Source organism: Perna viridis, chromosome 1, assembly GCF_037379345.1.
Source record: "Perna viridis isolate PV_CMFRI_1.1 ecotype Kerala chromosome 1, ASM3737934v1, whole genome shotgun sequence".
NCBI lineage: Eukaryota > Metazoa > Mollusca > Bivalvia > Mytilida > Mytilidae > Perna > Perna viridis.
In genome coordinates, this window is record NC_142445.1 from 68,895,310 (window position 1) to 68,922,378 (window position 27,069).

Consider the following 27,069-nt stretch of genomic DNA (forward strand, 5'->3'; position numbering starts at 1 on the left):
AATTCCGTTATTGGTTTAGAATTTAAACAACAGATAACCGGAAGCATCACTTCCTCAAAAATCAACAACAGCACGTGTAAACAGATTTTATCCTGCAATGCCGAAAAGGTGATGGCTTTGACTGATCTTGAATTTTTCGTTTGCATTATTATTTCTCGATCTTCCTGTAGATATTTACAATCCTCGAGTTGAGAGACTCTAACGATAAAATGAACAATCAGGGTGATTAGATCATAACATGAAACCACGCATTTTTTAAAAGTTGTAACTTGTAGAACTATTTCTACAATCTTCTGACCAACTTCAACATGCTGAAGATACTGTCACTTTTCTCTGCACATGCTATTTACACAATTTCCAAGCAAAATTATTCTAGTGAATTTAAACATTAACAATAGGAGTAAATTTGAAAAAAAAAAATCACAGTGAGTTTAAACTATATTCTTAGGTAGATGTTTAATGACTGTAGGTGTGAGTTGGGACCTCCTGTACTTGGTGATCACAATACTGATCACAATTCTTGTATACCAGTATTGTGCACAATACTAGTATAAAAATTTGTTCCAGTATTGTGATTTTTTGAAGAAAAAAAATTTTACTTGTATGTCTATAGTATTGTAGTAAGTATTGTCATGATTATTGTGAAAATTTAACTCAAGGACTGTTTGTCATCACCCATTTCTACACAGGATTAACTTTTATTGATGGAGCAAGGTTGACTTTGATCTGAAAGACTGCAAAAACTGTTGTATGATATTTATTTCGTACGTGTTAGAAGAAAATTGAGCACTATTTTAATGAAAGCACAAATCAAAATAGTATGATAAAATTACATATTAAGGTGGTGGTATATAGCTACTGTCATTAGAGTTAGTCTTAAAAGTTCAATGGTCTTAGTACACCGTGCAGGTCTGGGTGTTAAAAGAATAGGCCTGCAGCAGCGCTAAGGTTGTTGTAAAAGGTGACTAAATAGTGCTCAGAACCCTAGCCGGGGACTAGGGCACTCTGCCTACAGAGCAACTGGGATGCAGGTCTGGGTGTTAAAAGAATAGGCCTGCAGCAGCGCTAAGGTTGTTGTAAAAGGTGACTAAATAGTGCTCAGAACCCTAGCCAGGGACTAGGGTACTCTGCCTACAGAGCAACTGGGATGTTTGCCCCAGGTGGTGGAATGGGGTACCCCTGGCGTGTTACATGCTGGGGTTGTCAGGCTATAATACGAAAAACCTGACTGCAAACCATAGTGGTGCACTGTGTTGGGAAAGATGCCATGTTCCTCGCACGTTAAAGAACCCTACTGTGGTATTCTGCCGGAGTAGGAACCATAGGGCTCCGCCACAGGAGGCCAAATTGCCTGACCCTACCCACCTCTCCCTATTTCCAGTGGCAATCAAAATTTGTCAACTCCATTGTCCTTGTGTTCCCTGTCCCTTTTTCATTTCATCATCATTTCATGTTCATTTTATCATCCATTTCATGTTCATCGTCTGAATATAGCTGAAATATTGTTGCTCGGACGTTAAACTCCAAGAAACAAACAAACAAATCAATGGTCTTAGTCTTAAGTGGATCCTGTTCTTGTAGTAGTTTGACTAGGTCTTCATTTTCTTTGATCTTTTCAAGTAGGTCTTTTTTCCCCAGGGACATAGCAAACCTATCGACAGTGGATGAACATTGCTGTAAATGGGGCTGCATCATCATCATCATCTGGGTTGGTCTCTTCATCAGTGCTGTCTGATGCCACAGTAACCGTCTGTGTCATTTTTCAGTGAAAGGGGATGTTGCAAAAAATTGTTTCAGAAAAATGTATCCTAAACATATAGAATTGTTGAGAAAACAACGGAAAGGCAAATCTAATATCTGAATTACATTATTAGTATACAATACTAATTACAGTACTAGTATACCAGTATTGTACAAAATTAAAAATAGAATCACAATACTGGAACAAATTTTTATACCAGTATTGCGATCGCCACGTACAGGAGATCTGTAAGTTGAATGGCTGTTTTGAATGACTCAACTGAATCACTCATAACAGAGATTACTGGTATACTGTTCCATAATTTTATGGTTCTTGGAAAGACAGATTGTTGTCTGACTTGTAACCGACACTGAGAAATTTGGAAGGGTAATCACTATGTTTCAGGACTGTCTGAGAGATGGAATTAACCGATCTGTTTTAGTCATGGCAGTTAGGGAATAATTGATTTGAAATATTATTAATCTTGGGTCTGATCTTCTATGAGCTAGGCTTTCTTCAATTTAATTGTTGTATCATGTTGGAGACACAAGATGTATTGTGGTACTTGTTCGTCACAAACCTAGCTGCATACCTTTGAATCATCTCATTTTTTTTTATGTCATCTATAGTTTATGGATCCCAAATAGATCAGATATATTCCAGTGATGGCCTGACTAGCGATTAATATGCCTGCTCCTTTACTTTGTGAAACTGATGTTTAAATTTCTTTTTAGGAAGCTTAATGAATTGGTGGCTTTATTGCATATGTTGTTCACATGACTGTGCCATTTAAGGTCATATTGGATTGTAATGCCGAGGTATATAGCTGTATCGACATGTTTTAGTATATGACCATGTAATGTGTACATATATTTGATAAGGTTTTTGTAACTGGAAATTGAAAGAACATTACATTTGTCGGGGTGGAATGCCATGTGCCATTTTTACTCCCATTCTCCTATTTTATCTAAGTCAGTTTGTAGTGATTTGCAGTTGCTGTTATATTTAACTACTAGGTAGGTGATGGTGTCATTGAAGTTCTCAGATTTTTTTTGTAATGCTTTTACCAATTGATTTTATCTTTTGTATGTAGTCTTACTATGAGAAGTTACAGATTAAGTTCGACTTAATGGTTGAATAATTTTTACAGAAAGTTGCAGCCCTTGAACTTCTTGAACTTGATTCTTTTTATGCAAGGGACATTGGAACGCTGTACTTTTATTAGTTTTGCCTTGTATGCCTTAGTTTTTAAGTTTGAGAGTGAGTAAATTGTGACTGACTTTATCAAATGACTTACTGAAATCCATGATTAAAGGAGACGTGACACAAAAATATCATTTTTTGAACTTTTATATTGATAAAAACTATGGTATGTTTAGATACGAGTGTAACAAATGTTTTCTGATCAAGTTAGCACTAAATAAAGATAGAATGATTTATTTGTGTTATCACGACGTCCTAATTAATATGCATAAATGAAAACTGGAAGTAACACCCACTTACCATATATGGAAGGGCTACGTCATTGGTTCTCAATCTCCATTTGGGTGCATTGAAAATGTATACAGGTGTTGAAAAAACTAATAAATCTTCGAAAATAGCTTGTATATATGATGCAGAGTGGTCCAGTGATCCGCGTATGAGTGCAATAATTGTGTTTAGAAAGTAAGAAGGTTAAACTTCTCGTTTTCTGTCAGCTTTTTATTTTCATTAGGCATACATCCCCGCGTAGCGAAAACACAACTACTTTGCACACTGTTTTAAGGTCTTGAACAAGAGTGTACAACTGAAATAGTGACATTCTGTGTATCATTCTTTCTTTGCCGCTGGGTTTTATCAATTACCAAGCCCTGTAGACTGAATTATGGCCAAGAGAAAGCATGGGATTCTTTTATCTTTACATTGGCTGGCGCCTCTTGACACAGGTGTCAACGCAGATGTATGACTTTGATAATTAAAATATATTTGCATTTCTTTTGTCTTATTAATTTGAAATAAACAATTTACATGGAGAATTTGACACAGTACATAATCTATAATAGGTGACCCTAGGTGAGTTTAAGGGAGCTTTTTCATGTATGAACAATATTTTTAGGTCAGTTAAAATATTTAATTTTAGCAAAAAATATTTAGAACACGAGGAAGCTTCAGCATGAAACTCTTATGGGTTCTCAAATGAAATTATCAAAAACCAATAAAAAATAGACATATTAACTTCTTTTATCCTATAGCTGTACTTGTGGGGTACTGGTGCACTTGCCAGGAGTAACATTCTGTAAAAAGGGGTGAAATCAATATTTTCCTTTAAGATCGAGATTGGAACAGTTTAAATCTTAGAATGTGAATTTGATTTATTTAAAAAGTTCAATCTAACATAAAGTGAAACATAATGAAATATTTCTGTGTAATCTTCAAAAAGAAGTGGTCTCATCTCTATGTGGACTTCAGTCTTCATACATATAATAGTTCAATATTTCTGTCATTGTTTTTCATTTTCTTCTCGAAGTGGTTTAAATTGATACAACTGTAGGTACATATTTGCTGGCAAACCAAAACTTTCAGAATTATATTTAGACGTTTTCTTGTCAATTGGAGAGACATGTGCTGTTTTCCAGTCAGAGGTTACTTCACCAGTATTTAACGATTTTTGATAGATAAGACAAAGAAATGGTGATATATCAATACCTAGTTCTTTGAGAACACGAGGTTTGATCTAGTCAGTTCTGCAGGCTTTTGATGGGTTTAGATTCTGTAAGAGCTTGGTTATGCCTTGAACTGTAATTTTTATATCATCCATAACATGATAAGTTTTTTCATCTGTCATGTTGTTTTGATCACTGAATTCAGACTCTGAAATATTACTTAGTGTTGAGAAGACAGATTCAAATTGGCTATTTAAGGCAACAGATTTTTTTTATCATCTGTGATAAGCTGACCATTTTCTTCAGTGGTCCAACTCCTACATAATCTGTTTTTTTAAACTTAACGTAAGACCAAATTTTTTTCATAGAGGAGCAACCTCCTTGTTCTTGTTTTGAAGCGACTATATCTTCCATTTAAAGCCAATAGGACTGTCTTAACAGTTTTTGTATGTTAAGATTTTTTGTACTGCTCTCATATGTCATTTCTACCAGATTTTTTTATTTTCTTGTATAGGTGGTCTTGTGTTTTCAGGAGTTCAGGGATCTCCATGGATCAAGATGAACACATGGCTCACTCTCCTGTTGGACAAATTTTCATCACATCGATGCTTGTCGAATTGAATTTAACTCTTGATACTTTCTATACTTTATTAAATGAAAAGTTTAAAAAAAATTTATTCATTTAAATGAAACAGTAGAAATCATTCAGCTTATTTGAATTTAATTGATTTTGCCGATGGTGATTATCACCAATTTGACAGATCCAAGATTTGTTTACACACGCGTTGCACTCCCTGACACATTAAACCCCTGGAAATCACCAATCAAAATATTGTATTTCTGTTAGAATAAACACTCGTGCCAATCATATTGATTTATGGCTGGTATTGGTTATTAAATGGCAAGAGTAATTGAGAAATACAGTGCCGATTTGCAATGCATGACACAAATTTGTTTACATGGCGCACACGAAATAAACACATGCCGCTTGTTTTGAATTCATGGTGCAAGGAAATTAACACATGGCACAGCGCCATCAAAAAGAGGTCATGGAGAACCTTGGTGTTATCCAGGGGAGTGCTTGTTTTTTTTTTTTGTAAGCTTTTTTTGAGTAATATATTTGGCTATCATCTGATTTAATTGTGTTTTAAATTCTTGCCAAAGATCTTCAACTGCTAGGGTGTAAATTTTATCTTGGGCTAGCCTGGGAGTGTACATTAATACATGTATATATTGTAATATATAGTCCCAAAACTAGCATTTTGACTAAAAAAAAAAAAATTCTGACACAAGCATTAATGCGTGGTTTTATGTTATAGAACTTACTGTATCGTCAGCAGTCAGCAGTGTTCAGCCAAAATTGCAAGCTATGGCTTTTGATGTGATTTTGAAAATATTTAATTGAATTTCAAATTTTGTGCAATATAGTGTCCAAACTATTTGTTGTGTCCATAATGAATTGTAAGTCATTATGCTTAAGTGTGACAAAAACTAATGTTGTGTCCACACTTTCCCCAAATGTTCGGGGATCGACCACTGGGGTCGTATCATGCTATGCTTGGCGAAGCTTTTTATTCTGTCATTGGTGTGACTCAGCTTGTGATCAAACCCATGGCCCCACTCTCTAGACGAGTTTGCTTCCTCAAGACTTCAAAGGTGGTTCCACAAAAACCAACTTTAAAAAACTTTATATATAAATCTCTTGCATGTTTTTAGAGGGAGAAAGGGAAAAGAGAAAGTGCCAATAGTGACATATAATTCTGATGATGAAGAATTCTATAGTAAAGAAAAAAGACCAGATCCGACTTCAGAAGAGTATTTTATGGATGAAATAGATGAATTTCATGCCAGTAAAGACAAGGTAATAAAATTTTATCTATAGTTAAAGTAAGGATTGTATTGAAAGGTCAATAAATACTTGTCATGCTTAGTATACCAGATTAGATGGCTAGTCCATTTGAGCAAACCACATTGCTTTGTGTTGTCGTAATATTGTTCACTTTTTACCTGTGTGCCAATAAAGTCTGAATGAGTTAATTTAGAGATCTGTATTATTTACCAGTTTTCATGAGTTATCACATCAAAAATGAATTTCAATAAGATCTCAAATATTACATGATAGACTGTATCTAACTATGAACCAATCCTGCTAAGGTGCTGGCCTATGCCTAACTATGAACTAATCCTGATAAGGTTGTGGCCAATGCATAAAAATGAACTTATCCTGCTAAGGTGTTGGCCCATGCCTAACTATGAACCATTCCTGCTAAGGTGCTGGCTGATGCTACTGATATTTTGCACCAAGTTGTAAATATGTGAAATTGTTTGGCTATTGTTTGATTTCATTAGACATGTGAGGAGTTCAAGTTTCTTGTTTTTGGTACGACTGCATCATCTATGTTGTAGACATATAGTTTCCAGACAATAAAATAGGTAAACGTGAATCAATTACTATGGCATTGCATCACTAGGGTCCACACACAACCACAATAGGAAGATTTGGATTTATATTGGAGTTATGGTCCAAACCTTTTAGGAATTATAAGCTCAAAACAAACATTTTATAAAACTTGGTATAATTGCTTATTTCTTGACCAATTTTGATTTTTTTTTTATATCTTTAGACTCCATGGGTTCTTTGATCTTCTGATATCTGTGATTGTGTGGTTTCTATGTGATACTAAATTTAACTGTTCATTCAGAGTTTTATTTTTGGCCTTGTTTTCAAGTTGGCCAAATGAGGGTAATAAATCTTACAGGTTCTTTTAAGCTGAATCTTGTATTGTATTTAGATTTTCCATTTGACAATGTTTGTCCTTTTCTCCAATTTAATCAGATGGAGGTACAAGAGGTTAAATTGTTTGAATTCAACTAAAATTGAACTCTTTATGTTCCTTGATATGCTGAATCAACTGGTAAATGTGACAGTTTTCAATTTTAGACCATGATATTTAGTGTTCAATTTTAAATTATTTAAGTTCTTTGACAGATGAATCAAGGTTGAGTGTTGTGTCCTCTTTTTCAAGTTTTGTCCCTGTGTTTGATTTATGCTGTACATTTTTTTTTTGCAGTTTCCCTGCCTTTTAACCACACTTGACTTCATACAACAACTAAAAAACCACTTCCATAAATTTATTATTGTTTGAAACAATGGAAAGAAGCTTTCTTTTTTTCTCTAGCTGTATTCCCTATTTTTTGCTTCAAAATTATGGGACTTTAAAACATCACAAGAATAAGATTGGCATACCATTTACAACCTTGAAGTGTTGACAATAAGTACATTTTTGTAGTTCTGTTGTTGATTATATTAATTATTGCATAATTTGTTATAGGTTCTGTTACAGAAAGGTATCCCTGAAGATGAAGATGACTCTGACTCTGAGGTAAATAGTTAACAGTAATTACTGACAATATATTCTGTAGAATTCTTTTGCTAAATAGATATATAAGATACAGTGATTTTTACTTTGCATATTTTCATGGAAAAGGCATATCCAAGAGAGAAATATCTCCTACTATCTTCAAAATATGAAAAGTTCATATGCCCTTACCACATGATATCATAGTTAAGATGAAGAACCTCAGTGAATTCTAAAAAATTAATATACAAAGATAACTTTGTGTCCATTAGGATGAAGTTCTAGGCCTACTTGGTACTGATGATGAGAGTGATGAAGAGATTAGGAATTATCAGCAGCAGTTAAGGAGTATCAGACGTCTGAAGAAGAAGGATGCTATGGGCAGTGATATTGAGGAGGATGAGGACGAGGAGGCTGGTAAGGGATTCATAACCTTTGCCTTGACCTTAAGGCTTCAAGAATTGTTTAAATGTGACCTTTAAAATTGAATTATTCTTTAATCATGACAATGACCTTTAGGATTAAATTGTTGTTTAGTTGTGACCGTGACCTTTAAGATTAAAATGATTGTTTAGCCTTGACTAGGACCTTTAGGATAGAATTATTGTTTAACCATGACAATGAATTATAGCATTAAATCTTTAAAACAAATTATTTAATTCTACTTGTGTATGCCTGATCATATTTAATTAGTTTAATAATGTTATAATTGATATTTTGTTGCAATGGTGAAGTATCTACTACAGTGAGTGGGAAGGGTGGGGCAGTGGGCTATAGGTACAGTAAAGCTGAAATTTAAGTTAAAGAAGTTCTCTTGGAATTTAGAACAATTACCCATTCAAAAAATTCTTTCCTTACAACTGTCTACTGCATAAGAATTATCACTTGTGAATTTTTTGTCAAACAGCTCATATAAACATTACTGATAAACGTTTAGAAGAAATGAATAAGGGGATATTAAACATTGTAGTATTTTTAGTCTTTAAAAAAAAGCATTTGATGTAGTAGATCATGAAATTCTGTCCAAAATATTAGAAATTTATGGTTGCAATGAAATAGCTTTGAAATTTTTTTCAATCATATTTACAAAACAGGATTCAGATTGTTCATATTGGGTGTACTTCATCTGATGAAATACCAATCAATTGTGGTGTTCCTCAAGGATCAATTCTTGGGCCATTATTATTCAATGTTTATCTAAATGACCTTCCACTATATCTTAAAAACTGTAACTGTGATTTTTATGCTGATGACTCAACTATTTATTGTTCTGGTAAAAGTATTAATGATGTACAACCAAAAGTTCAGGAAGACTTGAATGAATTACAAAATTGATATTGTAGAAATAAAATGTTTGTCAGTTGTAGTAAAACAACATGTATGGTTATCGGGACTTAACAAAAGATTTAATCAAAAAGTAGTTCCCCTTAGTTACTGATAAAATCAGAAGTTCTAAAGAACTCAGAATGTGAAAAATTAATAGGAGTCCAAATTGGTCAGGCACTCAGCTGGTCAAAATAAGTAAACATTGTATGCTCAAAAATTTCCAGTAGACTTTATCTTCTGTCTAGGATTAAAAAGTATCTAAACTTAGAAACAAGGAAACTGTTTTACTCAGGATATATTCTTCCACTAATTATACCCCATGCAACGAAGTTGCAAAGGATATAATATTTTTGACCTGTCCGTCCGTCCGTCAGACCATCATCAGTTTTCCAGACTTTTTTCTAAATACTTGCAGATATTGACATGATTTTTGTCAAGTTTACATTTTGTTTTGCTCTGATGATTTTTACTGAAATTACGGGTCTTAAACTTAGCAAAATTCACAGAAATAACAGTTTTCTGGACTTATTTTCTAAATGCTTGCAGATATTGACATGATTTTTGGTACATAAATTCACCACAATATGTTACAGGTCAGGTTTATGTTTCGTTCAGCTCTGATGCTTTTTACCGAAATTACGGGCCTTGAACTTAGCAAAATTAATGGAAAAAAAGTTTTCCGGACTTTTTTTCTAAACGCTTGCAGATATTGACCTGATTTTCAGTACAGAAATTCAACATAATAAGTTACTGGACAAGTTGTAGTTGTTCTGCTCCAATGATTTTTACAAAAATTACAAGCCTTGAACTTATCTGAATTCACAGAAATAACAGTTTTTCAGACTTTTTTTTTTCTAAACGCTTGCAGATTATGACATGATTTTTGGTATATAAGTTCACCATGATAAGTTACAGGTCAAGTGTACATTTTGTTCCACTACGATGATGTACGTTTTGTTCTGCTATGATGTTATTTACTTTGGATTAACTAAAACTCAAAGAAATCACAGTCTGGAGTTTGAACTGCCATTCTGAGTAACATAATTTAGTTAGAAGATAAAGGTCTAAAGCCTAAAATACACTGTTATTCCTTTTTTATACCATCTACATGTTTTTCTCTTACAAACAAATTTACTTGAGTATCCAACATGGGGACGTGTGGGGTATTGTAGTTCTATTTGGGGCAATTGTACAAAAGAAAATTTACAATGTGTACTTAGACTACAAAAGAGGGCAGCTAGGCTTATACTTGATCCAAAATTCTGTGTCCCATCTAACCCCCTCTTTAATTCTTTAGGTTGGCTAACTTTTGAGAATAGAATTATATATCACAAGTGCCTATTGATCTTCAAATGTTTAAATGGGTGTGCTCCTTATTTAGCAGATAAAATAAAATTTGTTTCTGAAGTAATTCCATATCATTCAAGAAATGCCATAAACAATGCTCTTTTTATTCCTAAACCTAGGACAAAACTATTCAGACATACTTATTTACTCTGGCCCATCTCATTGGAATACCCTCCCACATGAAATAAGAAGTGTAAAACGAATAAGTCTTTTTATAAAGAAATTAAAAATCTTCCTCATGGAACAACAGGCAAAAGAATAATCCAGCTGTATTTACATGTACTATAGTGTAAAATGATACCTTTGTGGCATACATTTATGTATTATTTACTGGTACTCATTTTGTGGCATTGAAATTAACCTTATATTTTTGTTGTGTGATAGCCTCAGGGAAGATTAGTTGTAAAATAACTATGTGACCCTCTTGAAATAAAGTATTATTATTATTATGACTTTTTTAATGAGTTATGGTCCTTGGACTGAAAATCAATGTAGACTCATTTTCCCACACTTTTCTTTTAAACAGATACCTAAGTAATAAGTTTGTATTCTGTTTTCCTCAACAGATTTTTCTTCCTGTGGGGGACTTTGAATTGCCATGCAATGTCAGAATGATTTTTTTGTAGGTTTACCTGATGCTAAAGCTTGGGGAAAGAAAAGATCTAAGTATTATGGTGGAGATGTGAGTGATGAAGATTTAGGTATGTAATCCTATGGTGATGTAAGTGACAAGATTTTAGGTATGTAATCCCAAGGAGATGTTGTCAGTGATGAGGATTTAGGTATCTAATCCCAAGGAGATGTTGTCAGTGACAAGGATTTAGGTATGTAATCCTATGGAGACATTGTCAGTAATGAGGATTTAGGTACCGGTATGTAATCTAATGGAGGTGTTGTCAGTGATGAGGATTTAGGTATGTAATCCTAAGGAGATGTCAGTGAAGAGAGTTTAGATATGTAATCCTATGGAGGAGTTGTTAGTGATTACAGTGGCAATGTTGGTGATGAGGTTTAAAATATGTAGTCTAGGTGTAGTGGCGTTGCTGAATTGTTCTGTACAGAATTTTTATTTGCTTTGAAATATGGCTTTATTTTAAATAGGAAAGTCTGAGGTAAAATACCAAGAAAAATTCTAGATTGTGGTTTTAATACATGTATATGTGCTTCTATCAATATATAAAATCACATTCTTTCATTTCTTCATTAACCATCCTAAATATGAATGTAATAATCAAGAATAACTAGTAAACAATTGACATGGTGCTGGATATGAGTTTACATTTTAGATTTGTCTGGGTCTGAAGATGACGAGGCTGTTGCTGTTATGGAAGAGAAAGAGGCCTTAGCTCTACAAAAAAAGATGGCTGCTGAATTAGATGAGCAGGATTTTGATCTTGATATTTTTAAAGTATAATGGAAATATCAACGTTGTATTCTATAATTGGCAAAACACAATAGCTCTTTGGTCTTCACATTTTAGTAAATGAGGGCCAAAAACCATTCAGACTTCATGGAAATGATAAACTGTGAAGATAAATGTAGTTTAATTTATGGGTATCAGTTCTTGATTTCAGTGCAGTTTTGAATTTTTTATAAAAAATCTTTCATTTGGAATTTTAATTCATAATTTTACTGCATTATGAAAACCTTGAAAAATTGGTACCCTATGAACAGTAATGGTCCATTAATGGGTTTTTTATTCTACAGTACTGGCCCATGGTTTTTTATTCTACAGTACTGGCCCATGGTTTTTTATTCTACAATACTGGCCCATAGGCTTTTTATTCTACAGTACTGGCCCATGGTTTTTTATTCTACAGTACTGGCCCATAAGCTTTTTATTCTACAGTACTGGCCCATGGTTTTTTATTCTACAGTACTGGCCCATAGTTTTTTATTCTACAGTAATGGCCCATAGGGTTTTAGTTGCCTTCTTTGTTCTTGGTTCTACAGACATATGGCCTTTTTTCTATCAAGTATATTTCTGAAAACTGTTCATTAATTTTTATTTATGCACAGTTTCATAGATAATGATTAAAAAATAATTGACTCTGGTTGAATAAAGTATTAACATTCAACCGGTACTGTCTGAATGTTATGGTTTGATGGTAATTACTGAAGAGTTTTTGTTTCCTAGAAAGTTAAGGTGTCTGAAGAAAAAGATAAAGGTGAAGAAAAGATTGTGAAAGATTTGTCAACTATGTCAAAAAGAGAAAAAATGAAGGTAGGTTCAGAAAATTTATAAAAGAAAGATTTCATTAGCTTTATTATCAGGTAGGAACTTTCTCAGCACCCATTAGAAGGAATGATTAGATTTTAGGTATATGGCTTAAACATGATGACTTGTACCATGTCTCTTCTGTTGAGCTTTCTAGGTCATCTACTTCCTGTTTCCTGAGCGACTTGGAATTTTTATATGTGCAGCGTAGGACAATTTTCTGTAGCAGATTTCTCAGCACCCATTGGTAGAAATGATTAGATGTTTGGTGATATAGTGATTAGATGTTTGGTGATATTGTGATTGGATGAGCTTTTAAGATATTTCTATATACAGATTACATCATTATATAACATATCATTTAATTTATTTAAAATTTCCATCATTAGCAAGAAACCACTTTTGAATATAACAAAAATGGATTTGATAATATGTCAAAGAGACAATGACCCAACTGCACTTTTGAATATAACAAGAATGGATTTTGATAATATATCTAAGAGGCAATGCCCCAACTGGAGTAAAAAATATTTGAATTTATTGGCACTTTTAATCCCCCAAAATATTTTTTTTGGTTCTGTACCTAGCCTATATTAAAGGGAAGGACCACCTTTGCATTAGGTTTGGCTCTTATGATAAATCATACCGACATAAACAAAAATAAATAACCTTTAATGCAAAATGTGCTTTTATAAAATGCTCAAGGCTATGCAAAGTTCGAAATCTTTGAAAAATATGTAGATAGCCATCTTGCAGAACTCTCCTATCTGAAGGAAGATCATAAGCAGACTTTGTTGATTTTGACCGATAGATTCCGATTGGCTTGTGAAGTCACTATGTCGGTTTGGTACTGATACAAGTACTGCAAATAATATGTAAACAAAGAATATTCTGTAAATATTTCTACAATCCTCTTTATCTAATCACCAAGACATGTTGTCTTGTCAAGCTTATAATTGCACAAATGATAAAAGAGAAATATTCTAATTGTTTTTGACCAGCAATAAGAACATTCATTGAAAGTAGCCATTAGATTTTCCTCAAACATTCCAATCTTCTGGCTGCAAATCATGTTGTTTGTCAATGTTGTCTGACAATTGCTTACATGTTGTGCCTCAATCTCTTCTTCTGTTTATTTTGGGTTGAAATTATTGGGGAAAAGTCCCAAAATCAATTACCTATTTATGTGACGTCACAGCTCAACCGATCGTGGTGGCGTGGGAAATTCAAATTCCCTAATTATAAATCACAATTAATTAGTTAAGAAAAGGAAATTATTTTGTGTCAATTTAATTTTCATGAACATTTAAAGGATTAGTTTTGATATTTATGACTTGCACAATAACGTAGTCTTCTCCTTTAAGATTTTTGTGTATATGGTCATTTTGGGGGAAGTTGGGGTATAGTCTGAGCATTGCTCACAGTTTTTTTTCTAGTTTTTTTCATTTGTTTTAATCTTCTTCTTGTTGTAATGATGTTTTATTTTCAGTTGCTACAGAAAGAATCCCCAGAGTTACTTACCTTGATCGAAGATTACAAAGTGAAGGTAAGTCTGTCATGAGACACTTCATTATTTTTTTTATAAAACTGTGTGTCTCATTGACAATTATGTAATAAGTATCTCACAGATGTACTTATTTACCTCTTCTCACAAGTCACTGTGTCCATCCCATTATTGTGTCTTGGGTATAAGTTGTAAGAGATTTTGGTTGTGGCAAAATATAAACTTTCTGTAGGAGTGAGGGTATACCTTACACTACAACATGTGCAAATTCATGCTTTTAATTCAACAAACAATTTTTTACAATTCTCATTGAATCAGAATTTTATTATTATCTTCACAATAACAATGTAAGCTTTTTATTTTGCTTCAATTGAAATATATATAGTTGAATTTCAGATGAATGAGGTTAAAGATGTATACCACCCTCTACTAATGCTGGTTAAAGATGGTAAAATACAAGGGAAAGCTGCAGATTATGTAGATTCTAAGTTCAGACTTCTACTCAAGTTAGTTATCCCGAGTGTCAATTACTTTCATTTTTATTTTTTATTCACCCATCTCTACAGACAGGATATGTTATGGCATACTGTTGTCTTTCCATCCATCTTTCCATCTATGTGTTTGCATTTCAAACAATGACTTAAAAACACTTTTCAACAATTGCCATTAAACTTTGGTTAATTGTTAAATTTTATTGATGTAAGCTCTGTTTTGATTTAAAATTTCCATTGTTGACTTTAAATGTAATGACTGATACATATTTTGTTTAATGAAGTAAAACCTTAATCACATGGTGAAATGTAAAAGTTCGTGTGTTACTTTTTTTTCAGTTATTGTTTAAATATTAGTTTTTATATGATGTTGAAATCAAAGCAGACCCAAGTACAGAACCACCCAGTTATAAAAAGATTGGTTCAGTATCGTAATGTAAGTAGATGAAATACATGTATTTCAATTTTTTAAAATACTTTCAATAATTAAATGACTGTCAGTATTACATTGCCAACTTACAATTTTCAGTCTGTCAATGTGTCAGGATGTCTATAAACTCTTCAGACACATATCAGTCTGTCCATGTGTTAGGATGCCTGTGAACTCTTCAGCCACATATCAGTCTGTCCATGTGTTAGGATGTCTGTGAACTCTTCACACACATATCAGTCTGTCCATGTGTTAGGATGTCTGTGAACTCTTCACACACATATCAGTCTGTCCATGTGTTAGGATGTCTGTGAACTCTTCAGACACATAATAAAATCATTGGGAAACTATTCAAAGATATACATGCATTATTTGCAGGAAAAAGATAATTTTTTTTTGTCCATCTCAATAGAAAAGTATTTATTTTGGCTTTCTAGATATTTAATTCAGTCATTTTTTTTCCTACATTTTCTCCAAATAGCTTATGAAGCAATTAGAACCAGTTGATGAGCAGGTCAGAGCTGAAGTTACTGAAATTATAGATAAACTAAAGAAAGGTGAAGAAATCAAATTTGCTGCACCACCTGTTCAACAGAAAACATTTATCAGGTAATTCCTGAATCATGTAGGACAGTGAGTTATTTCTAAAACCTTCTAGGTCTTTATGTAGTTTTGTACCTTTTTATATGACCACAAAATTATTTTTTGAGGTTGTATAATGGTATTACCCTGTTGTCATCATCATCATTGGCATTCATTAACTTCCTTTAATCATGATAACTTGAGTGAAACAGATAAAATTCTTTGATTTGAAATTTTAACACATTTCCTAAGGACATAGCAGAGGGCCCTATAGTTTATTTTAGGTTTTTGAATCACCACTATTGAAAATGAGGACCTAAAAGGGGGAAAATTGGTGTTATCATTAGAATTGATAGAAAAAGTATATTGTTAATCTGATTTTTAAGATTCAGATATCATTGTGTTCCTTTTGAAATTTGTTTAAAAACTTTTTTACAGGGTAGTTTTGTCTAAAACCATTTTTGAGTTATAGGGTAAGAAATTAGGCCATCGGGATGAATCAGGTGAAATAGTCGCCCTGTAGTGGCTCACTTGGCCCTTAGATGACACCAAAAGCCAAGTGAAGTCGCCCTCTCATTTTCAGATATTGTCTATGATCGAGACTGTACTCCATCTTGTAGCGGCATTTTGACCAAAGTTATCTCTCTTCCGATAACAATCAAACAAATATGATGCCTGCTGGAGAAAATAAATTGTAAAAATCTCTGAAATCTATCAAATATTTGATTACGAGCAAGTTTTTTAATCAGCTTTTCATTTCAAAAGTTTAAGACAGTATACAGAATGAACATTCTTCACTTCAGCTTATTGTAATTCATGTTTTATCATTCATATTTGGTTAAGAAAGGTGCAGATGCAGTTTCTGGGACTTGGGTTAAATTTATCTCAATTGGTAATTGGGTAGAAAACCCAAAGTGTTTCATTTGATCTTATTTCATAACTGAACAGTAAATTTTCCATTTCATCAGAACATTTCTTAAGCTTGAAACAAGTTTATATTGGTTTCAGTTTTGATTTGTCAGTAATTAATTTTGAACATGATTCTTGATACTCTTTATCAAGTTATATCAAAAGACTGGATGTTTTGACAAAGATATCATTATGGATTAAGTGGAACCAGGGAAAGAAAAAATAGAACAAAATGAAAATTCCAACAGAGTGTCACTACCTGAAATTGTCTATTCCAGTGCTGCTAAAAATTACAAAATCAATAGGATAGTGCATTGCAAGAAGCTTTGCTTTACTTTGTCATATATTAATTTTGCTGTAATAAATTTCATAAGGTGTAGAGGTATAGAGATTCAGTCTCATGAATATATAATACAGTCAATCATTCAGTCAGCAGGCTGATCTCATTTTGTCCAAAACATTTAATTACTTACATATGTAGCTTAAAGAAAAAGTAACATTTATCACATTTAAAGAAAATAAACTTATAAAAATGCCTGCTTATATTGTGTGAATGTAAGTAATATACATTGTATAACAAATGTAAGTTTTTAAAAAGCATTTGTGAATAATGCACACTTGTGTTCTTCTCCCTGTCCACTCTAAATGTTTCCCTAGTGTCTCTCTGAAAGAGATGTCACTTCTTGTTTTTCTCAAGTAGCTTGAGCCCTGGGCAATGCCCAAGTAAATCAATTTTTATACCCCCATGCAAACAAAGCTTGGGGTGTATTGGTTTATCACCCTGTCTGTTTGTCTTTCCATATATCCATCTATCCAAATTATTTACTAAGCAGCTTGCAGCATTATTATGAAACATTGTGGGATGTAATATAACTGCATGAACATGTGCATATCTGTTGTCGTCATCATTAGGTTAACAATTAAAAAAAACTCTTCTCCTCTGAGGGGTCAGACAGTAGTTTTTCACATATATCTCCTAAATCGTTAGGTTAGGTAAATTTTGTCTGGGTAAAAGCGTTTAGCACGATGAGATCTATCTCTGGTCAAGTTTTGGTTTTAATCCATTAAGCCATGTTGGAGTTATTGCCCTTTTTCAAAGATTTTTGCTATTTTTAATATTATTTCTTTCAAAAATCTTCTCCTCTGACACTATGGGACTAATTGAAACCAAATTTAGTATGAATGTTCCTTGGAGTATACTGCATAGAACTGATGTGGATATTTTGATTTGTCGAAAAACATGGCCACCGATACTAAAAATAGAACGGGGGGGTCATACAGTAGTTTTTCACATATTTCTCCTAAACTATTAGGTTTAGCTGAATTCTGACATGGCTAAAAGTGTTCAGTATGATGAGATCTATCTTTGGTCAAATTTTGGTTTTAATCTGTTAAGCCATGTTGGAGTTATTGCCCTTTTTCAATGATTTTTGCTATTTTTAATGTTATTCCTTTCAAAAATCTTCTCCTGTGACAGTACTTGACCAATTGAAACGTATGAATGTTCCTTGGGGTATACTGCATAGAACTGGTGTGAGGATTTTTGATTTGTTGAAAAACATGGCCGCCATTACTAAAAATAGAACATAGGCGTCAGACAGTAGTTTTTCACACATATCTCCAAAACTATTAGGTTTATCCAAATTATTTCAATAGCTGAAATGATCCATATTATTAGGACTACAAAAATCTTCAGACTCCTTGTCAGAGTTGTTGCCCTTGAAAGGGGAAAAATGACTTATTTATTTTTAATAGTTGTCAGTCAATATCTTGAAAACTATGATAAATTAAAAGAAACTTTCAATCATTGAAAAGATATTGTGATAAGTCCTACCAAAGACTTCTTGAGTTAAAATTGTTGGACAACTTCTTGTTTAATTTATTGCCTTTGAAAGGCAAAATTCAACAAGATGAGCGATTCAGGCTCCTGGGAGTCTCTTGTTTATTTTTTTTTTATTTTAAATTTGTGCAATATAGTGTCCAAACCAGTTGTTGTGTCTGTAATGAATTGTAAGTCCCTATGCTTAAGTGTGTCAAAAACTAATATTGTGTCCACACTTGCCCCAACTGTTCAGGGTTCAACCACTGGAGTCTTGTCATGCTGCACCCGGACAAGGTTTTTATTCTGTTGATTAATTAAAACACCTTGTTCTGGAATAGTAGTAGAGAATTTTGCATACAAGGTGACGAAGGGTTTTAGACTCTGGCTAAACTAGAACTAAAAACCTGCCTTATATTGGAAGTTTATTTTGGGTACATGAATGTATTGAATGAAGGTTATTTTGATGAATTTATAAGATAACTAACTCATCAGCAGACTTTCATGTCATACTTAATAAAAATTAAAAAAATTTTTCTTGCACTCTGTTGAGTACAATTTCTGAAAATTGGAGCCCAAACTGGCAGCTAATGATATTTCTGGCAACAGAAATATGAAAGCCAGAGCAGCCCTAGACTTAATCAGTACATTTTATCTCATTTTTGTAGAAGAAAACCTTCCAAACAGAGTAGAAGCAGAGGAGATAAGAAGAAATTGAGTGAGTTGGTGTCAGAATCAGAGGAGGAGTTATCTGAAGATGAGGAAGTTGTTCTAAAGGTTAGAGATTTTTTACTGCTTAATAAAATACAGTACCGTATATATGCACGTATAAGTCAATTCGTAATTAAGTCGGAACCCCCTTTTCAGCCCAAAAATTCTGGAATCTAGCCTTGACATGCTTATAAGTCAGACTGATCTCAGAGTGAATTTTTGCAGGTACAACAATCAGTGAAATTGTAAGGAAGGGCACAATTTTTGGTGGAAATGTGAAGAATGATAGTTATTTTTTTTTTTTTGGTGCTGTGGAAGTTTTTACATCCAGGGCGTAGGTTGTGTCCGATCAACATAAACACATGTATGTTTTTTTTTTTTATTAATTTTTTTTTAAATCAAATTGCTCTGTACATATTTGAAATGATATAACAAGCCATTTGAGTTGTCATCATTCAATGTTTACCGGTGACCCAAGCAAGCGTGACTGCCATTTTACGATAATTTGTTTATACATCTAATGACCAGATTAGAATAAGTAAAAACTAAGAACTGTAGAGAAAAATTTTTTGACACAAACTTGGACATCTATTAAGATCAGAGAATTTTAATAAATTAATTACCCATTAAGGTGATCTAAGAATTGATTGCCCATTAATGTTATAACACCTTTTCACCTAGTAATCATCTTTCATTGTTTTCTTTCTAATCAAGTCCATCAAGCCGGTTCTCTTTGACATATAAACCATACCTATTATCGTTATTTTGTTATGAAATTACCAATAATGATGATGTTAATTTTCTTTTTTTTACAATTTAAAATTCAATTTTAATTATTTCTTAACTTGCTAATATTACTTGTAAACTACGGTACATCGCTTAGTCATGTTTGATACCAGCTTTTTGGTAATCGGATATATATAACAACCATGTGACATGCAAGTGAAAATAACAAGAAGCCATACAGGAAATAAAACTGCAAATATTCATTTATTTCATTCACAACAATGACAAATATGACGTATAGGTCAACTTTTACAATACACAAGTACGGAGCCGATCTGACTGTTAAAGGTAGATGTCATTTTCGTGTCAATACATTGATTCTCCCACTTGCTCCAACTAGAATTTTTAACCCATGGCCAAGATCTCACTTATAAGTCGAAACCCCTCTTAACAACTCAAAATTAACTCCCAAAAATCTGACTTATATTCGAGTATATACGGTACTTTTTTTATATGATTTTATATGTAATGAACATTTTTTATCTTTTTTTTTTAATTTTCTTTCAATGGTTCCTTTTTGTTCAATTTTCAGACTTGAATAAAACAGCTTGTTTTTTAAATAATTTGTCTTGATCTTTAGAAAAAGAATAAACTGGACAAGCGATATGAGACACAAGATGAGAAAGAAGCATTGGAATACTATAATATGATGAAAGGGACGAAAAATGAAGATATGAGGTAAAAGTAAAAAAAAAATATGTTCAGGAAAAAAATCTTTGAAAAAAAAAGACTTGATTATCAAAATGTTTCCTTAAGGTTATAAATGGAGTAGGGACAAAAAAGGGTTAATGGGTTATGATGGTTTTCAAATTTTTTTTTTAAACTCCATGATCAAAAGAAGAATAGGTGTTGATGAAAAAGATATAGACCTATTGAAGATTTCAGACATATAGTCACAGTATTAACGGTTCCCAAGAATTTTCTGAGATATAATTTTTTCAAAGGTTTTAGGTTTTTGTACATATTTATGTGTAGAAAACATCACACATTTTTAGCTCACCTGACCAAAGGCCATGTGAGCTATTGCCATCACTTGGCGTCCTTCGTAATCGTAAGTTGTTAACAGTTTTTCAAAACTCTTCTCCTCTGACACTTCTTGACCAATTGAAACCAAACTTGGTATAAATGTTCCTTGGGGTATCCTGCATAGCACTGATGTGGATTTTTGATCTGCTGGAAAACATGGCCACTGTTACTAAAAATAGAACATAGGGGTCAGACAGTAGTTATTCGCATATATCTCTAAAACTGTTAGGTTTAGCCAAATTCTGACATAGGGTAAAAGTGTTCTGCATGATCAGGTCAATCTGTGGTTAAAATTTCATTTTATTCTGTGAGCCATGTTGGAGTTACTGCCCTTTTTCAATGCTTTTTGCTATTTTTAATGTTATTTCTTTCAAAAATCTTCTCCCCTTAAACTACTTGACCAATTGGAACCAAAGTTGGTATGAATGTTCCTTGGGCTATTCTGCATAGAACTGATTTGGGGATTTTTGACCAGTCAAAAACATGGCTGCTGTTACTAAGAATAGAACATAGGGGTCAGACAGTACTTTTCAACTTATTATATCTCCAAAACTGTTAGGTTTTGCCAAATTCTTTCAATTGCTGAAATGATCTTTATTATGAGGCCTACAAAAGTCTCTGAGGGATCAAAGTTGTCAGGCCACTTCTTGTAAGAGTTGTTGCCCTTGAAAGAAGAAAAATGACATTTTTTATTAACAGTTTTCAGCCAATATCTTGAAAATAGATAGAAAGAAATTCTCAATTGCTGAAATGATCCTTATGATAAGTCCTACCAAAGTCTTCTTGAGTTTTGAGTCAAAATTTTTGGACAACTCGTTTTTAAGTTTATTGCCCTTGAAAGACAAAATTTAACAAGGTGAGCGATTCAAGCTCCTGTGAGTCTCTTGTTAAAAATACTTTCAGCACAGATTCATTACATCTGTAACAGAAAAATATTTTACATTTCAATATAGTTCTGAAAACCTGTATTAAACTGTCAATCCTGGCATCTTGTCCTACACAAATTTTGAGTACAATGTAAACTCTTACAATATTTTTGGGTAGCTGTATTATAACCTATTACTTTTTACCTAGACAAAAACCTAACCTTATTGTCTGTGTTATTTAGTGATGAAGATGAGGCTGGTGATGTTTTAGAAGAAGTAAACAGTGATGAAAACGATGATGTTGAAGGCAAGAGAGCTGTAACTTATCAGGTCAGTACATACAGAGCTGTAAGTTATCAGGGCAGTATATACAGAACTGTAACTTTCAGGTCAGTTCATACAGAGGTGTAACTTTTCAGGTCAGTACATACAGAACTGTAACTTTTCAGGTCTGTACATGCAGAGCTGTAACTTTTAGGTCAGTACATAGTGAACTGTTACTTTCAGGTCTGTACATACAGAGCTGTTACTTTCAGGTCAGTTCATACAGAACTGTAACTTATCAGGTCAGTATGTACAGTTATTGTATAAGATATGACGGTGTATAAATGCCGGTGAAAATGCGGGTGAAATTGTGTCATCGTTGTTAATGTTGGAAACATTTGATATTCTGATCAGTAATTTGATAAAACTGAAGTAAGAGGTGTACTGGTTTATCATATATACTCATCTATAAGTTGGATTTTTATACCCCTTCTCCAAACAAAGGAGAAGGGGGTATACTGTTTTATCCTTGTCTGTTTTTCTGTGATTCCATTTCAACTTTTTCTGTCAATGTTTTCTCAGCAACTTCTCATCACAGTGGCTTGAAATTTTGACACATTCTTTCTGTAGGTAAGCCAATATACTGAGGACTTTTTTCTATATATCATGATTGAAAGTTGGGTATCACTAGTGAGCCATGGCCTGATGATGAAAACACCCCAAATAAACACAAATGACAACAGACAAGTGATCAGAAATACAAGGAGTCATATTCAAAATAGTGGCCATGTTTGACTTCTTTGAAACGTGGTGATCGCATGATGTGCTGCAATGTGTGTTCATGTGTTCAGGGTAAAAATTACTTGAATTTATGTTTTTTTTTCAGTCTTAAATCTGTCATAATGCAGGATTTTGCATCTAATTTTCAAAATTTTTTTGAGAGGGCATGCCACCAGACCCACCTAGAAGATTCTTTCTGCTTTGCGGTGCTCACCAGTGATACTACTGAAAAATACTGACAAAAGATTTTAAAATACTGATGGAATGAATTTGGGGTAAAGATTTCTGCATGGCTCACAGATTTCTTGTTGGGATTAAATTTTTAATAGCTGGGAAGAGTTCCGACTTATACACCAGATCTAGCTTATGATTTATAAATTTTAGCTTTAAAATGTCCAAAGCTTGATAATTGATATGAAAGTGACACCAACATTGCACAGCCAGACCAGCACCATTTTAATGCCCAATTTTAATTGTAAACATAATTTTAGGGAGACTGTTTTTATCTTCTACCTTTTACTTCTAAAAATATGAAGCAGTAAAAGAATATTTACTGTTTAGTCTTTATTTTGCTACAATACTGGTCTTTTATGACTTAATTCGTATTTCCCACTCTTCCATTTTGTGTATTGAATTTTACCTGTGTACACTCATATAACCAAACACCCAAAGATTTAATAGAAACATGACCCATTAACATACCATAATTTGTGACAAAGTTATTCAATAATTTTTTTTATGAAATTCTTTTTATACAAGTGAAAAAAGTTTGTGGTTGTATAATGGTATGACATTGTTGTCAGGGTCTTCTTATGTGTCATTGTTAGCTTACACTTGAATTCATGTGATAACTTGAATGTAAGTTGGCTGATCTCTATATAAACAAGGTTCCAAACCACCAAAGGAAGGTTGGTAATGATTTTGGCCAGTAAAAGCATAAGAATGTCTATGATATTGTTAAACAATTTTTTTGTACCACAATGCTCAGGCTGGTATTGATTTTTGGGGTTAAGACTTGAACATTTTAGAAATTGGGGGCCAACAAGCAAACCAGAAATGTTCATTTTCCTGATGTCCAGACAATAACTTGATTATTAGTGAATGGATTGCTTTGAAATTGTATTACAAGGTACAGTACCACCAAAGGAAGACTGGGATTGATTTTTTTGGGGGGTGGGGGTAAAGACTTGAATCTTGTAGGAATTAGGGGCTAACATGGAGCCTGAAACAAGTATTTTCCTTATGTTCCTATAATAACTTGAATAAAAGTGAATGGATCTCAAATATTTTTACTACAAGGTGCTTTACAACAAAATTGATTTTTTGGGGTTGTAACTTGAATCTAGTAACAATAACGGGCCAGAAACAAGTTTTTTTTCTGATTTATGGAAGATTAATTAAGTGGAAGGAAGTAACTTGATTTGAAATTGTACCACAGGTGCCATTTAGGAATAATGGCTAAAAAGTGACCACTTTGGTGATTATTTCAACCTGTGCCCTGCAAAGCATTTAATTTGTCTTTATTTCACAAAGCATAACAAATAGAAGAAAAGATTTACCAGGTATTAGGCTCTTAAGTCCAATGAGATCTATCTTCCCTGCAATTTCAAGTAAATTTTTTTTACCAGTTTAAGAGTTATTCCCCCTTTTATGCCATTCTTACCATTTTTTTGTATTTGTCAGTTACTAACTTGAAAATTCTGGCATTTTAAATTAAGCTTTACATGTTCCCAAACATAATTTTTGTACAAAAAATCTACCAATTACAATTAATATACATGTACTTCATTCTTTATATATGATTTGTTTTACATATAGTAGAAATGATGCACACATTGAAACTGTTGACTAAAATGTTCTTATTTTTCCCATGCTTAGATGTTTTACAAACAATATTTTTTTTAGATTGAGAAAAACAAAAATGTACAAATCAAGAAGAAAAAAGAAGACAGAAATCCAAGGGTGAAACTGAGGAAGAAATTTAGAAAGGCTAAAATCAGGAGAAAGGGACAGGTAAGAAACTCAGTAATATTGACATGGAGATTGAGGGACAGGTTAGAAAGACAAAGACTGTCGTGATAAGAACCTCAATTTCTGAAAAAATGTTTTGATTGTATATGCTTTTATTTTCTGACGATAAAAATAATTTTAAAGCAGATGCAGGTTATTTTTGTTTTATAATTCTATCAATTTTAGTTTGACAATATTTGTGACTATAATTTGTAACATATTGATTCATATTACTGCCTTGTGATAATTATTTTTCAACTAACACTGCTTATCAAGGACTAATCTGAACTATTTTTTCAGATTCGAGAAGTACGGAAAGAAATGTCACGTTATGGTGGAGAAGCATCTGGTATACGAGCTAGCATTAAGAGGAGTGTTAGGATTAAGACATAAGGGACTCACTTTGAAATACCTCCTAATAGTTTTTTTTGTTTCATTAAAATATCACTTATACGATATTATTGTTACTGTTAAGCCTTTTATTGGGTTTCTTTTTCACTTAAACCAACTTCATGAATTTGGTGATAATTAATCCTGTCATGGTGTTGATTGGTGAAAAAAATTAGTAGCCAAGTACTCTGATTGCATTTCTCTCATTTAGAAATTGGTTACAGTCATATTTTGTGGTTGTATTCGTGGTTTCATACATTACAAAGATGATTACTAAAAAAAAATACAGTTGCAGTGTGTGAATTTAAAACTCATGTTTTAGAAACAAAAGGAAACACCAGTTTTATTCAGCAAGAAATAGTTCATTGCAAGTTTCACTAAATTCCATCAAACAATTCAGATGGAAGGGCTTCTGAGAAGCAGACAGACATACCAGTGCATAGTTCCTGTCATTATATATCACCACTTGAAAGTCAGGAGGGATGTAGAATTTCTTAGCAACATTTCAAGTTTATTCCAAAAGTTCTCTGTAATGATCTATGCGTCTGTTATTACAATGAACTTTACAATTCACATTCATTGAATTCTTATTTATTACAGCTTCAGATTTACTGTTTAGATGGTGTTAAAATACTCACTTTCTGTATTAAACCAAGGAAAATGTGCTCAATAACACAAACAAATGATTTTTCATGAATGACTAAGAAATTCAGCTAACTGAATATAAAATCTGATATGCAGAAAAAATTGATAGTTTTAGATCCCAACAATCTAAAATGTTAAAGGATTTATCGAAAGAGATATGTTTCCAAAAAAACAACTTTTGTTTGTACTGTTTTGTCAGATGTAAACGTACACTTGAGTTGTTTGAATCTTAAATTGCTAATGGAATCTAATGTTACTGTTTTTTGGTAGGGCAAAAGAATGTCTGGGCACATCTTCCAACTTTTGTTTTTCAGTCATCAAGTGTATTTGAGACTTTTAAAAATGTCCATCCTCAAATAGAAAATGTCCAACCTCAAATTGAAAATGATGTTGATAGTTGGCTTGTTTTTTTTTTAACTATTGCACTTGCAGTAAAAAAAAGTTACTTAAAAGATTCAATGTCAGTTCAGCGTGGCATTCTGTCCATTTCTCATAGGTATAAATTCTTTGAAAGTGATAATTTTCAAAAGAATTGGGCAAAATGTGAAACAAGAGGATCTAAAGAGCCTGAATTTTTCATCTGGAGAATTGAAATCATTTAGTCATATTTGAACAAAAAGTTAATCAAAGATGCCTCTATACCTATAGTTATGCCCTTTGAACTTAGAAATTTGCCAAAAATCTTCATAAATTACCTTGTCAGCGCAACTCCTCTGAAACTATGTAACCAAATTTAACGAAAAGTGGTATGTAGCAAGAACATCATATGTCAGTGTAGATTTTACCAGGAAATTTTTATCCCCTAATATTTGTGGTAGTTATGCCACTCTGAACTTAGAAATTTGCGTGCTCTTTGAACTTAGTAATTTATCAAAAATCCTCATAATTACCTTGTCAGTTCTAATTCTCTGAAACTACTGAACCGGTCAGCGCAACTTCTATGCAGCCTCTCAACAGAATTTAATGAAGCTGTTCTGTGGACGTGTTGTATCATGCTAGTGGATCCAGTTTGCGGGATGGGGGGAGACATGCTTTTGCTGACAAAAATAAACATTAACTTCAGCATAGTCCTATCTCAACTTGCTGATCAATTTTGCCCCCTGCATGATTTTTACTACACCCAAACATTTTGGATTTATATGCAAAAATCTTACTGGACATGTGTGGTCTAATTTTGGTGAAATTGGCCTTGTTTTTTGCTGGACGAAAAATCCCCACACACA

General features: G+C 32.9%; 1 protein-coding gene across 1 annotated transcript; it reads left to right on the forward strand.

Annotated features, from left to right (window-relative positions):
• LOC148630140 (something about silencing protein 10-like) lies at window positions 1–25,267 on the forward strand. Its single transcript, XM_088561590.1, has 16 exons — window positions 1–108; window positions 6,100–6,244; window positions 7,716–7,766; window positions 8,015–8,159; window positions 11,042–11,116; window positions 11,702–11,823; window positions 12,553–12,639; window positions 14,123–14,179; window positions 14,534–14,643; window positions 14,968–15,064; window positions 15,540–15,667; window positions 19,037–19,145; window positions 20,446–20,543; window positions 22,000–22,087; window positions 24,707–24,814; window positions 25,112–25,267. The coding sequence occupies exons 1-16, from the start codon at window positions 98–100 to the stop codon at window positions 25,202–25,204; spliced, it is 1,524 nt and encodes a 507-aa protein (XP_088417716.1). The 5' UTR covers window positions 1–97; the 3' UTR covers window positions 25,205–25,267.
• The last annotated feature ends 1,802 nt before the right edge of the window (window positions 25,268–27,069 follow it).

Excerpts from the sequence above, each read along its gene's own strand:
- LOC148630140 (XM_088561590.1), top strand. Across the intron at positions 6,245-7,715 it reads TTCATGCCAGTAAAGACAAG|GTTCTGTTACAGAAAGGTAT; the intron begins GTAATAAAATTT and ends AATTTGTTATAG. Across the intron at positions 8,160-11,041 it reads GGATGAGGACGAGGAGGCTG|GTTTACCTGATGCTAAAGCT; the intron begins GTAAGGGATTCA and ends ATTTTTTTGTAG.